We start from the raw sequence: 14,744 nt of genomic DNA on the forward strand, positions 1-14,744 counted from the left end.
AGGCTGTCTGGGCATTTATGTTTGCATGTGCAGGCTGATGCATGTTGCATGTCCTCGTGATACTGTGCATCCTCGTGAAGTGCCAATGTTGCAGGCAACGTTAATTGCGCGATGCCGGCAATTGAGGCTGTACTGAGCAAATTCAGTTCAAGGTTTTCTGCCTACATGTGAGTTTACCTTGTTTCATCTAGTAAGTGCAGAGACGGAGCTCGCAACAGTTGCCGGCTGGTTACCCATGTACCTGAATCTTTAGAAACAGCTTCTGTGCCCATCAGTTTAGCCCGTGCACATGATCCCTGGCCCCATCACTGGTGAGCCAGTCGTATGCACGTACAGTTAAACCTCAATACAGTCACCGACTGATTTTCTAGACCTCGCGGGGACTGCAAAATAGTTCGAAAAATTGAACAGTCCGAAAAACTCGGTCACTCAAAAAAATAAAATTTATTAGGCTTAGAGTGGCATAAAAATATCTCTAATAATGCCCTGCCTCATGCTACGCTTGGAGGTGATCAGATTTGCTTGGATTTGTGCAAGACTGACTCTTGTCTCAAGTCGACAAGAGGGTCACCGTGGTCGCGTCCGTTAGCGGAGATTGCTATGGAGGTCCAAGAAACGAGCCCCGGTACTTCTCACCACTTGGCTCTTGCGTAGGCACAGGAGGTGGCGCTGATCACACACAAAGATGCGACGTCTCCGAAGCACCACGACGTTCAAAATAGCATCCGAAAGTGATTATGACGGTAGTGCTGACCAAAAAAAGAAAGAAAAAAAAAGTGCCATCCCCTGGAGCGTTTCTTCAGCTAAGGAAGAGTGGGCATGGCCTCCGAGATGAGAGGATGGCGCGCGCTCTGTGTTAGAGCGATTTTTTTTATCTGCACTTCGTGCAGGCTTGTGAAGACGAGTGTAGTGCCGGGCAGAGGCTATGACATCGTGTGCTGCACTTGCTCGCTGGGCTGTAGCCAATCGGAGCAGACTGCATGTCGTCTTCTGCATCCAGACAAAAAGCACCTGACTCTGCGTTTCGCCTGGCTTCGCACTTACTGGCAGCGTATACACCCTTGCCTGAAACTAAACGCAAATGTACGAGTTTCTTTTCATCAACAAATCTAGACAAACTGCAATGAAATACATCACGAATGTGCAGTGCACGAAGACAACCTGTCAATGCGTATAATACAGCGCGGAGTCTCAAACAGCCCGCACCATCGGTGAGTAAGATAATTTAGGCTTCTTGGAAAATTAGCTCACCTTCCTCTGTGACGCCAGCACTTTGTTACCGTCCTTGCAGTGAATATTCAATATCGTTGCTATATTAGCGCCGACAGTCGCAGACAAAATGGCGCACGCGTTTGCAGTGCCAGCTAGCTTGTTTGTCGTCTGCTGCCTACATTCATCGAAACCGCAGTCTAGAAAGTGTAGTTTTCATGTTACACTACAGCTATAAAAAATGGCTTTGTGTAGATGCGCTGAGCTTCACTTTTCTTCACCAAGTAAAAGAATTCCAACTTCCTATACTAGCTAGCTACACCCGTGTAACCAGTGCAGGTAAAAAAGGTGGCCCTATAGATAGCATGCATCTCCCAATCTTGGAGGCTATAGAGTGGGCCACTGAAAGCCAAGCCTGGCTAAGCCAGCATAAGATCCAACATGGCGGCCTTCAAGATCAGGCAGCGTGGCCGAAAAATCTAACTTTGGGGCCTAAATTCGTCCGAAAAATCGATCGCAAGAAGGCATTAGCTCTATGGGAACTTTGACAGTGCATTTATGAAGTCCGGAATATCCAACAAGTGCGAATTTTTGGAGTCCGAAAAATTTGTCTACGACTCTATAACGAACTTCAATATAATGCAATTCTTGATATAACAAAATATTTGACTTTTTAGAACTTTTTGATCATAGAAAACCCTCTATTTTGAACCTCTATATAAAGAAGTCCCCCTCAGTCCCCAGCGGCTGCGGAGCACCTGACCAAGGCGGTGGTCAGAACTGCGACACGGCAGAGGGTGCTAAGAATCTCTGGGTCCGGACAGGCTGCCACTGGAAAATGAACCTGGCAATGTTCAACATGCGAAGCCTCTCGAGTGAGGCTGGCTTAGCAGGGCTATTTGAGGAATTATCAGGCATTGCCTGGGATATTGGGCTTAGTGAGGTTAGAAGAACTGGTGAGGCTTATACAGTGCTGAATAATGGCCACGTCCTCTGCTACAGAGGTCTTCCAGATAAGAGAGAATTCTGGGTAGGATTTCTAGTTCATAAAGATATAGCAGGCAACATTGATGAATTCTACAGCATTAATGAGAGGGTAGCAGTCATAATAAAGCTGAATAGGAGGTATAGAATGAAGGTAGTACAAGCCTACACCCCCAACCTCCAGTCACGATGATGAAGAAATAGAACAGTTTTATGAAGATGTTGAATTAGCAATGAGAAAGTTGCAAACTCGGTATACTGTAGTCATGGGCGACTTCAATGCAAAAGTATGGAAAAGGCAGGCTGGTGAGCAAGCAATTAGCAACTACGGCATTGATTCTAGGAACACTAGAGGGGAGATGTTGGTAGAATTCACGGAAAGGAATAGGCTCTGAATAATGAATACATTCTTCAGGAAGCGCAGCAACAGGAAGTGGACCTGGAAAAGCCCTAATGGAGAAACAAGTAATGAAATAGATTTCATACTCTCTGCCGATCCAGGCATAGTGCAGGATGTAGAAGTGTTAGGTAGGGTAAAGTGAAGTGACCATAGGTTAGTGAGGTCTAGAATTTCTCTCAATTTGAAGAGAGAAAGAATAAAATTAGTCAAGAAGAAACAGGTCAACCTAGACACAGTAAGGGTAAAAGCAAACCAGTTCAGGCTGGTGCTCGCAAACAGCTTTAGAACAGGAAGATGAAGACAACATAGAGGAAATGAATGAAACCGTAACTAGGCTGATCTCAGAAGCAGCAATTGAAGTGGGAGGTAAGGCACCAAGGCAACCAGTAGGGAAGCTCTGCCAAGAAACAAAGGATCTAATAAAGAAATGGCAAAACATGAAAGTGGCAAACTCGAGAGATCAGATAGAATTCGCTTAACTGTCAAAACTGATCAACAAAAATAAAGTAAGGGATATTCGAAATTATAACTTGCAAAAGATTGAGGAAGCAGTAAAATATGGACGCAGCATGAAATCAGTGAGAAGAAAGCTTGGCATAGGACAAGGCAAGATGTATGCACTGAAAGATAAGCAGGGTAATATCAGCAATTTCGATGACATAGTAAAAGCAGCAGAAGAATTCTTTACTGACCTGTACAGTACCCAGAGCAGCCAAAATACTTTCATTCAAAGTAGTGATGAACAGGATACAGAGGCTCCTTCTATAACTAGCGATGAAGTTAGAAGGGCCTTGCAAGACATGACCAGGGGAAAAGCTGCTGGAGAAGATGGAATAACAGTCGATTTAATCAAAGATGGAGGAGATATCATGCTTGAAAAGCTTGTGGCCCTTTATACGCAATGCCTCACGACTTCAAGTGTATCGGAGAGCTGGAGGAACGCCATCATTATACTAATCCGTAAGAAGGGAGACATTAAAAAATTGAAGAATTATAGAGCCATTAGCTTGCTTTCAATACTGTATAAAATATTCACAAAGATAATTCATAATAGAATCAGGGCAACACTTGACTTCAGTCAACCAAGAGAACTGGCTGGCTTCAGGAAGGGATATTCTACAATGGATCATATCCATATCATCAATCAGGTAATCGAGAAATCTGCGGAGTACAATCAACCTCTCTATATGCCTTTCATAGATTATGAAAAGGCGTTTTGATTTAGTAGAGATACCAGCAGTTATTGAGGCATTGCGTAATCAAGGAGTACAGGAGGCATATGTGAATATCTTGACAAATGTCTACAAGGGTTCCGCAGCTACCTTGGTTCTCCACAAGAAAAGTAGAAAGTTACCGATCAAGAAAGGGGTCAGGCAAGGAGACACTATCTCTCCAATGCTATTCACTGCATGCTTAGTATTCAAGCTCTTAGACTGGGAAGGCTTAGGAGTAAGGATCAACGGTGAATATCTCAGCAACCTTCGGTTTGCAGATGACATTGTCCTATTCAGCAACAATGGGGACGAATTACAACAAATGATTGAGGACCTTCACCGCGAAACTGTAAGATGGGGGTTGAAGATTATTATGCAGGAGACAAATATAATGTTAAATAGCCTGGCAATGGAACAAGAATTAAGGATCGCCAGTCAGCCTCTAGAGTCTGTGAAGGAGCACGTTTATCTAGGTCAGTTACTCACAGGGGACCCTGATCATGAGAAGGAAATTTACAGAAGAATAAAATTAGGTTGGAGTGCATACAGCAGGCATTACTAAATCCTGACTGGGAGCTTGCCACTGTCGTTGAAAAGAGAAGTGTGCAATCATTGCATTCTACCGGTGCTAACATATGGGGCAGAAACCTGGAGCTTAACAAAGAAGCTCGAGAACAAGTTAAGGACCGCACAAAGAGCGATGGAACGAAAAATGTAAGGCCTAACGTTAAAAGACGGGAAGAGAGCGGTGTGGATCAAAGAGCAAACGGGAATAGCCTATATTCTAGTTGACATTAGGAGAAAAAAATGGAGCTGGGCAGGCCATGTAATGCGTAGGATGGATAACCGGTGGACCATTACAGTTACAGAATGGATACCAAGAGAAGGGACGCGCAGTCGAGGACGGCAGAAAATAGGTGGTGGCATAAAGTATCAAATTTGCAGGCGCAAATTGTAATCAGCTAGTGCAAGACAGGGTTAATTGGACATCGCTGGGAGAGGCCTTTGTCCTGCAGTGGACATAAATATAGGCTGATGATGATAACGAAGTGTGTTTATACACGGTTTCAACATAACGAAATTTCACTGCTGCCGTGAAGGAATATCGAGACAATAAGACCCTCTGGCCGTCATGTTCTATATAAAATCCAAATGCGATAAGATTTTATCGCGTCCCGCGCGCTGTATGGTTGCTTGATGTAAGAATACCATAAAATTCTGAGCAAGCGCCCCATGGTGAAGGATAATGGAATAAAAGGTTAGGGGGGCCCTTGTTCAGCCTCTGACCTCAATTCAAGGGCTGTCTCGAGCTCGGCCTATACAGTCTCAAGCAAGCTCGCCTGGCTTGCGTGTTCGCTTCCGTCGGCATTAATAAAATGAAATGTATTGCTATTTAAGTGCGACATAATTGTGTACACGTTGTGCTGACCAACATAGGCGCTTTCTTACGAGCTGCATGTGGTCGTGTAGCAAGTGCCACAAGTCTCCAATTCGACGGCCCAACGAGCTAGGCCTGCCGGCTCTTAGCCATCGGTGGCTGTCAACATGGTTCACAGTGCAGACGTGGCCTTGGGAAAACACGTGCTGAATTTTTGCGGAACTTTTGAGCTGTTCGAGCCTGCGAGCGTCTTCATTAGCGTTGCATTCGAGGAGGTTGTAAACCCACTCAGTAGCACGCGGCTCAGGACAGCGCGCTAGCAACATCGCAGTGAACAAGAACTCTTCAGCAACACAAGCAGACGTTTCGGGCTCCGACCACGTTAGCATGCAGTAAATTCTCGCGCCGAATGCGAAGTAAAATGCACAATATTTTTCGCCAGGAAGCCGAAAACTATGGACAAGTATATGGCGAACTAAGCATGGCACCTCACTTTCCGGAACACTACCGCCTCCTACGCCACACACTGCTCAGCAGTAGAATCTTTTTCCTCGGTTTATCAAGGAGAGGAAGAAAGGGAGAGGGATGCACCCTCCCCCACACATACGCTCGAAGCCAATGCTCGTCAAGCCGGGCTTGCGATGGCAGCGCCATGCTAGCGGTGAGCATTTGCAGCAAGCTGCCGCTCCTTGGCCGGGCAGGACAGCCTGGGAACTTTTGACCACCCTCGTACTTCCGTTTCGTCTCCTTTTCCCACGTCGTGCAGTAGCGTGTGCTTACAACAAAACTGTCATTTACTACTGTGTTCCAGTGCGCGATCATGCTCTGTGATCCGCTTGTGAGCGCGCAAAATAGTGCGCTGCGCGAAACAAGACAAATGCAACAGCTCGCACTTGAGGTCGTCATCAGAAGTGCGCTACGCAGCAGAAAAACTAGAAAGAAGGATGCGGGGCTCGTGACGTATGCGTCACGCAATTCTCCTGCCCCAGCATGGGAGAACGCAGGAAAGGAATTTTGCTTGCGGAGGCTATATGGGCAAGTAGAGAGAGTGGCTCTCTTGGCAGTGGCGCTCGCCTGCTGAAATCATGGGTTCGCAGCACTGAAATATTTTTATCGAGTTTTAAAGAACCAATTTGAAATTCTTGCGGTAGAACACTCCCCAGAGGGCACGTAACAACTTTCAGCGTATAACCAAAATTTGCTATGTGACCTGGTGAGGGGCCCTCTAACGCCATTTAGAGAGGCTGAAGAACAGGAATCAGTCGGCCTGGGATGATCGCCTACTGACACTTTGCGTTGGCCACGGCTCTCTTCACACATTCCGTAATGTGGCCACAGAATGAGTCCAGTACCAACATGCTTTTCGGCTTTGGGAGACTGCCTGGGCGCCGGAACGAGACTAGGCGGAACCATTCTAGGACCGTCTCCTCAGTGAAAAATCCCTTTTCGTTCACACAACCGATCACTTTTGGGGGAATTTCTCTTTAGGCATCGTTTTTCATTTGAACACAATGACAGGAGGAAGTTTGTGGCCATCGGTAGTGCAGCACAACGTTGCCGTAAATCGGTTATGCTCATTGCCCGTTGTCATTAGAGGCACTTACCGCTCACCTTTCACTGTTACAGCCCGCTTGCTCGGCGTGTCGAACTAGATGGGTGTCTGATCGGCGTTGCTGATCTGGCTGAGTGTGAAGGCGTGCTGCGCCTTGAGCTCACTCATGAACTCTAAGAAGGCTTCTTCTCGTCGTAAGCATGAGGTAGCTTCTGGCAAACAGTGGTGAAATGAATTTTCAATTCATTCGTGACACTGCGAGCCTTCACCTGAATGTTCTCGTAGGACACGCTCAGGCCTTTGTCCTGCTGTTTTTTCACCCACTTTTTCGCAGCTTTTTCAATGACAAGATACTTGCCCTCCTTCGGGCCCCGGAAGGACATTCGCGATCCTGTGCACTCAAAAAGCTTGTCCCTTTGTTGCCGTCAACTTTGTATGCATTCTTCCGAAAAGCTGTATTGACGCCCTGCTGCTAAGTTGCTGGTTGATTCGGCGTGAAGAATAACTTTACGCTTACATTTCGCACAATAATTGCGCCGATGAGTTGGTGCCATTTTGGTGTCCGCCTGCCAGTCACTTCACAATGTGATGCGGACAAAGCTGCCGAATGCTTGCTAGGCCTACGAGCAAAGCCTGCGCAGCAGTGTGGGATAACGGACCTATACTATTGAGACTCAACTGTGCGAGCGGAGCAGAGCCTGGCGAAAGTGAAACCTTTCTACCACCCGTATCATTCGCAATGGTAATGTCAAGAAATTCTTTTTTCCATGAATCGAACAGAAATGCACAAGTAGAATTTTATTGAATGTGTAAAGCAACTTTTTTTATTGAGACGTAACTGTGAGTGGAGCAGAGCCCGGTGAAAGCAAAACCTTTCTACCACCCGCATTGTTCGCAAGGGTAACATCAATTGGATTGGATTGGAAAAACGTTTATTGAGCCTATAGTAAAGCTCGCACGCGCGCTTCGGACGTGGCCTATGTCGTCTTCTTGGTGGGTGCTCTGCAAGGATCCTCACTCGCCGTTGCCGGCTCGCCGGGCTCCTGCCTAGCCAGCACCTCGATGACCTGCTGGACGGCCTGGAGTTCTGTTTCTTGGTCGTCGTGCCGCGTTGCTTCCTCGAGCTGCGGCGGTATACGTCCTGTGTTAGCTTTGCTTGGATATTTGGAGCACTCCCATAGCACGTGCTCGAATGTGGGCGTTTCCGTGTAGCACGCTCTGTACTGGTCATCGCGGTGCGATTCTGGGTATATCCTATGGAGTAGCGGTGGGCTCGGAAGCGCTCTCGTTTGTAATTGCCTGAACAGCATAGAGTGCGACCTGCTCAGCCCTTTGCAGGGTGGCGGGAGAAGTCTGTGGGCCAGCCGAAAGGCCTTCGTGAGTTCGTTATAGCAGGTCATCCTGTCTTTGGCGCTGAACAACAGCGGGCAGCCGTTGCCTTGGGCACGGTCGATTAGTCCTCTTGCTCGGGCATGTGCTGTTTCGTTGCGGTTGGCATTGTGCAAGTATAGAATAGGTATATGTGCGGGAAACACAGTTTGCCAAGGCTTGTCTGAGATTTATCCCCCCTCACCGCCGTGAGGTCAGGTTCTGCATATAACTTGGCGTTCTAATTTTTCAAAAAGATTTCTCAAAAAGTTGACTTATATGCGGCAATATACAATGAGTTTGAAAGATTGCTTGGCAATGGTACTTAAGGAATTCTAGTGCGTTCAGGGGATTGTAGACCCTAAACTATGATTATGGAGTTAGCAGCTATTTATTAATAAAAAAAAAGAGAGAGAAAGTAAGAACATTTTTGTGCTAGTACCTCTTTGTGTACATGTTTGTTCAGCATGTAGAACTGGTACGTGCCTCTTTTTCTGCAGCTGTTTATTTTATATTATACCTGCAGTTGTGTGTACCCTTCTATGGAAGGACATTGTCAAAATGTAGATGTGTCAGGTGTATGGGAGTGTATACAATGTTTTACACATAATTTTTTCAACAACTGAGAATGATGTTAACATGTTACTACATTTTCTGAGGGTTATTCTGTGAATACCTCGACTGATCTAATTTCTGTGATATAAAATTACTGGTATTTTTCAACATAATCTCCTGCCACTTAAATGCATTACTTCCATCTAGCCACTGGCTCCTGCATTCTGGCGACATAAGATTTTGTTAGCTTGTTCTTGAGAATTGCCAGAAGCACCATTGTTGTGCAAGTAAAGCTTTGTCCATGAAGATGTCTCTTCAATGATAAAGGAAAGTGAGAGCTCATCGTCGGTGGCTGTGCACAGGTCCATCCAGGTTCAGCAAATATAAATACTTGGTAGACCCAGTGACACTTTGTTCTGGCCATTTCGCGCCTGTTGAAGTATCAGCAGCACCTTGGCGCTTTGTCTCTCGAAGACTATTGCTCATTTTGTGACGAAGTGGGTCATTTTGTTAGGTTTTCACTAGCACTATTCTGCTAAAAAGCAGTGCCCACTCAGACATGCAGCTATTTATTCTGCTTGCATTGGTGTCAATGATTCGCTTTCAAGAACCTGGATAGGTCGCAGGTTTTCCCAATTGCAGACTTATCTTTCTCTCTGTTTGGTGCCTTAATTGCTCTTTCATCCCCAACGCGTTCTCGTGTAATGCACTACTAGTGGCTTTTACATCAGGATTAAGGCTCCCCCCGCATGCAAAGGGTGCAAGATAGTTTGTCGGCTACCACATTTGGGCTCTTCTGATACTTCTGCAAGGTAAACAGCTAATCAAAGCAAAGTCATAATGTGTTCTGTTCATAACAGAACGCATTGACTCTTGCTTTGATTAGCTTTTTCAAATGCTCTGAAATCACAAACAATAATTTTTGTTTTTATCTGAAACAATTAAATGCTTCACCATAATATTCACACTCAGAAAATATTCTCACTAAAAAAAAATCCACCATTTGGTGCCTATGAATGGTCCGTGTGATCAGTCTGCAACAGCTTGGCGGCCAGCACTTTTCCTCACGCCCTGATTATGTATCACGCGAATTTCTGCATGATGGCACCAGCTCTTCAAGCATCGACAGCATGGATGCATTGTGGGAATTATGCTTTGGAGCTCCATTTTAAGTCTGTTGTGTATATGTCCCTTAGGCATACCAATATGTACTGGAAGCTTAGAATTGGTTCACAGAGATTAAGAAGAAGAAGGAATAAGCTTTATTTAAAGTGCCGGCAGTTTGCTTTTAGTGGCCTCAGGTGTCGGTTCGAAGTCCTTGGACTCGGGTGGCTTCTTCTGGCTTGCCGGACGGCCCAGAGCTGGTATTCCAGCTCCGAACTTTTCAGGGCCGCCTCCCAACGGCGGCGACGCCGACGGAGAAGGTCCCCGACGGCCCCAGCAGCCGGGGCAATGGCGGGAATGAGCGAGCTCGAGGCTTCCTTTAATCCAGTAACGCCTGCCGTTATGGGCGTGTCGCAAACGGCAGCGGTTTCAGTACCGTTGTTGCCGGCACATTCCTAGAGCATGTGTCGCAGCGTTGCTCTGAGTCCGTACGCTTTACACGCATCAGTCGGATATAAGCTAGGGTAACAGTGTCGTAAGACTGCCGGACTTAGGTAACTGTGTGTTTGTAGTATGCGTAAGTTTACGGCCTCTTTCCTGTTTAATTTAACGTGCAGTGGCGGGAATTTGATTAAGCAAGAAGTTTTGCTGGAGCCACTATTTGGACAAGGGAACTTGTCTTCGTCAGGGTCTTAACGAAGGCCCCACTTGACAAAGACAAGCCTCCATTTGAAACATGGACTCCTGCAACATTCCTAGTTCGACCACAATTAATTGCTTCAAATCTCCGTGTTCCTGTGTACATAGAATCTGCATTGTTTTATGCATACTTCATCTATACTTTAGCCTGTGCATGAAGACAGCTTTCTTTTTGTGTGTGTTTGCAGAATTTTTATCACAAGCACTAGGGATTTTACTTATGTAAATGTTATGACACACAATGTTTTTTAGTGCAGAGCTGAAAGAAAAACATAGAAAACATACGTTATATAGAATGCATGATATCAGATGAGCAATTGTTGTTGCAAGCAAGATTACTATGATTGAAAACCAGTGAAAAAGTTGCGTGTTTCCTTTTATGAAAGACCTGCAGTGTATTTAATTTTAAGAGGTATGGCTGGGGACTGAACTGGTTGCAGTACTTCCCTATGGCTCAAAATTCAGTGCATTTCATGAAGTGTGGCTGCAATTTTATCTCAAGAACTATTTAAATTTTGGCTCTGCTGATACTGTAAAATTTACATAGATAAAAAGCAACAGAGCATATTTGTGTTTGTGGTTAAAGAGAAGCAAAAGTACTCGTGAGGCAAGCACAAAAGTTGCTTTTTTAAGGCTTGTGATGAGAAAGCTGATTAACTGTTTTTAAAGATGGAAAATGTTCTCAATTCTTCCTTGTGTGCTTAAGATACGGTTCGAAATGCAATGTTCATCTTGATAGTGAAAGGCACTATTTGACTTGACACCTTGCATGAGTGCTGATTAACTGTTTTTGAAGATTGAAAATAGTCTCAATTCTTGCTTGTGTGCTTAAGATACGGTTCAAAATGCAATGCTCATCTTGATAGTCAAAGGCAGTATTTGACTTGACACCTTGCATGAGTACTGTTGTGCATGGTCAGTTCAGACATCTTTTTTTCTGTAGTACAGGTGGGTATTTTTCATTCCATAAAATTAATCCAGGCCACTAGCCATTGCTCTTCCAGGCCAATGGTTTACTAGTGAACTCTTTGTGCATGGCACTATAGTTTTTGTACAAACCGTTCTGTCTTTCCTGTAGGACCGGTATACACCACCACCAATGAAGCGTGAACAAGACCATGCACCTGCTGCAGAAGCATCTAGCTCAGATAAGGAAAGCAGCAGCAGTGGAGGAGGGAAGCGCCGGGACAGCAGTCACCAGAAAGACCATGAGGACCCCAGGTGCCAGCCCCCATTGGTTTTGCTCTTAGTTATTTGCTGCATGACCTTTGCAAAATCATAGCTTGTGCGGTGACGACTAAGCCTAGTGCAATCTGAAACTTGTCATCTGGTGTCACAGCAGAAAGAAATTCAGCCTTTCAAAGACTTGCCAAGGGCCTTGCTCTACTTTCGGTCCACTTTTGAATGCCGAAATGGCTTTTTCAGTTTCAGCTGCAAATATTTTTTTCTTAACATCAACTTTTGCTAGTTTTCTATTTACTGTGCACTAAGGTCTAAGTTGCAAGCATTGGCTGTAAAAGGAGCTTAGTGGCTGGCACTGATGGAGAGGAAAAAAATTGGAGAAGGGAACAATTGCATCTTGACAGATATAGATAGGCATATACACTGAAACCTTGTTATAACGAAACTGGGATATAACAAAATAACAATATAATGAAGTAAATTAAATTTCCCTTGAAAATCCCCATAGAGATCCATGTATTAAAAACCTCGTTTTAACGAAGTGAAATTGTCTTACCAATGGAACTAAATTTTTCTCTGAAACCAAAAGATGCCTGACCGTTGCGTGACAAGTACATCACTATGCACGAAGTTCGGCACCCGTTCGCTGTGGCAGTTCAAAACTCCTGTGTTCCCGCGTTGAATACGTCATCGAGCAGTACTGGTCTTTCTCACCGCTGCACACAGCTGCCCACCTGCGCACAAGCAGCAGCTCACTATAGCACTTCTTGCTCGTGCCTGGCTGCGGGACCCGCACCTTGCTGCGCGGCTATGTGCGGCAGTGCGATAGATTAGTGCATTCACTTCTGCGCATCGCGCAGACAGGTGCAGCTGGGCGTGGCCGCCGACATCTCCATGGGTTAATCTCGGGGACCATGCGCAAGCCTATGCGAGTCGCGCCATACTGCGTGGATGCGTGTGGCAATGCAAAAGATTAGTGCATATACAGTAAAATCTCGGTGATATGAATCTCGCGGGGTCATGGAATATTCGTATCATCAAAACATACACAATATCAAGAAAAATGAATTTATTTTTACCAGAAAAGATTTCAAATGGTGGAACCCCATTGATACCTTCCTTGCTGCTGCGTTTTCCCGGCTGCTATGTCACATTTTCGCGGTCCCGACCTAAATCCCATTGACTTCCATGTACAGTCGAATCTCAATAATCCGAACTCGAAGGGGCCCAAATATTTTTTTCGAATTAAAAGGGCTTATTTTTGTTCGACTTGGTCATGCTGTAAGTATCCTAAATAATCATGCTTGCCTGGATTATCGGTTGGCGATTGTATGTGCTATGCATTGAAAAATCTAATACATTTTTAAGTGTATTACATTGTATTACAAATACATTCTTAAATGTATTAAAAATGTGCTATGTACTAAAGGGCCCTTCACCAGGCCACATAGCAAATTTTGGTTATACGCTGGAAGTTGTCACATGCTCTCTAGGGAGCGTTTCTCAAATTGGTTCGTGAATAGCTGAGATAGAAATATTGCAGTGCCATGAACCCATGATTTCTGGAGGCAAGCATCACCGCCAACGTGGACTCTCTCCACTTGCCCCCATTTAGCCTCCGCAAGCGAAATTCCTTCCCTGTGTTCTCCCATACCGGAGCTAGACGATCGCATGACACATACGTTATGGGCCCCACCTTCTTTTTTTTTTTCTCACTTATTTGCTGCACGGCGCACTTAGCTGACGGTCTCGCGCGTGAGCTGTTGTTTTAGTCTACTTTTTGTGCAGAGCATGATTTTGCACGCCGTGCAAGAGAACACCTGACTAGTGGTATAAGTCAGTGCTACAAGAACACTGAGGCAGACTCAAGTGGATCACAGAGCATGATCGCACACTGGAACACGGTAGAAAATGACTGTTTTACTCTCTGCGCGCACGGCTGCCCGTATACACGACATGGGACCAAGCAGACGAAACGGAACTACACCTCTATTGCTACAGTACAAAGTAAAATAAAGAGACGCAGACATTTGGTTTGTGGGTTTTATTATTTCTCTAAACTTTAATTCGTCTATTGAAGCAGCAGATCAAACAAATAACTGCTGTTGCCTTGATAAATTCTCAGTCACGTGCCACTGTGAATGACGTCACAGCACAACAATGTAGGTAGGTGCACTTGCGCAGTATACGTCAACTCTCCGGCTGGGAGCGTGGCTGCCGCGAGGAGAAAGGCAAACAGCGTTTGGTTTGAAATTTAAGTGCAAAATTGCAGTATTTGGCATTTATGCAGTTCTAGAACGCAATTTTTTTTTTTTTTTTTTGCTATCCTCCAGCAGTGACCTTGCTAATGCTGCGGCACATAGGGATGTAATACTTAGCAGACACGATTGTTAGGGCGCATTGTATGCACTGCAATTGTCAGTTCGAAATGGCCCGGCCTGGACAGGCCTAGTGAAGGGCCCGGAGGAGAGGGGCGACCCCAAAGGAGGGGAGAAGGAAGCTTCAACACGCAGGGGTACGGAGAGAATTGGGTTCCCTATGAGATAACGAAACTTGGAATGGGGGAGTGGCTTATCGTAGCTTAGGTGAAATTCGTGTATAACCTGCATCCTGACTTTTCTATTAAATTTTTTGAACTTTTGGTGCAGGTTATACGTGCAAAATTGCAGTATTTGGCATTTATGCAGTTCTAGAACGCAATTTGTTTTTTTTTGCTATCCTACAGCAGTGACCTTGCTAATGCTGTGGGAAAATAGGAAAATATGCAGTTCTGTAGACTAAAAAAGTACATACAAGGGAAATCTGAGGTGCTTGCATCTACTTGCAACCATCATTCTGTTGTGTAAGCACGAGGTCGAGGGACCAAATTCTGGCCACGGCGGTCGCATTTTGATGGGGGTGAAATGCAAAAACGCCTGTGTCCTGTGCATTGGGGGCACATTAAAGATCCCCTTGTGGTTAAAATTAATCGGGAGTCCCCCACTACGGCGTGCCTCATAATCAAATTGTGGTTTTGGCACGTAAAACCCCAGAATCCAAATCTATTCTGTTGTGCAAGAAGGTTACATAATTTTTTTTGGTATGATCTTTGATTGAGTT

At 45.2% G+C, this 14,744-nt stretch overlaps 1 protein-coding gene across 6 annotated transcripts in view; it reads left to right on the forward strand.

Annotated features, from left to right (window-relative positions):
* The window catches only part of LOC119436287 (protein virilizer homolog), a 259,809-nt gene that overhangs the window by 45,725 nt on the left and 199,340 nt on the right, over positions 1 to 14,744 (forward strand). For all 6 annotated transcript variants that reach the window (XM_037703092.2, XM_049656719.1, XM_049656715.1 and 3 more), the window contains one exon: positions 11,542 to 11,684. In XM_037703092.2, coding sequence (XP_037559020.2) covers positions 11,542 to 11,684 — 143 coding nt within the window. The remainder of the gene's footprint in view (positions 1 to 11,541; positions 11,685 to 14,744) is intronic.

This window comes from Dermacentor silvarum, chromosome 1, assembly GCF_013339745.2.
Source record: "Dermacentor silvarum isolate Dsil-2018 chromosome 1, BIME_Dsil_1.4, whole genome shotgun sequence".
NCBI lineage: Eukaryota > Metazoa > Arthropoda > Arachnida > Ixodida > Ixodidae > Dermacentor > Dermacentor silvarum.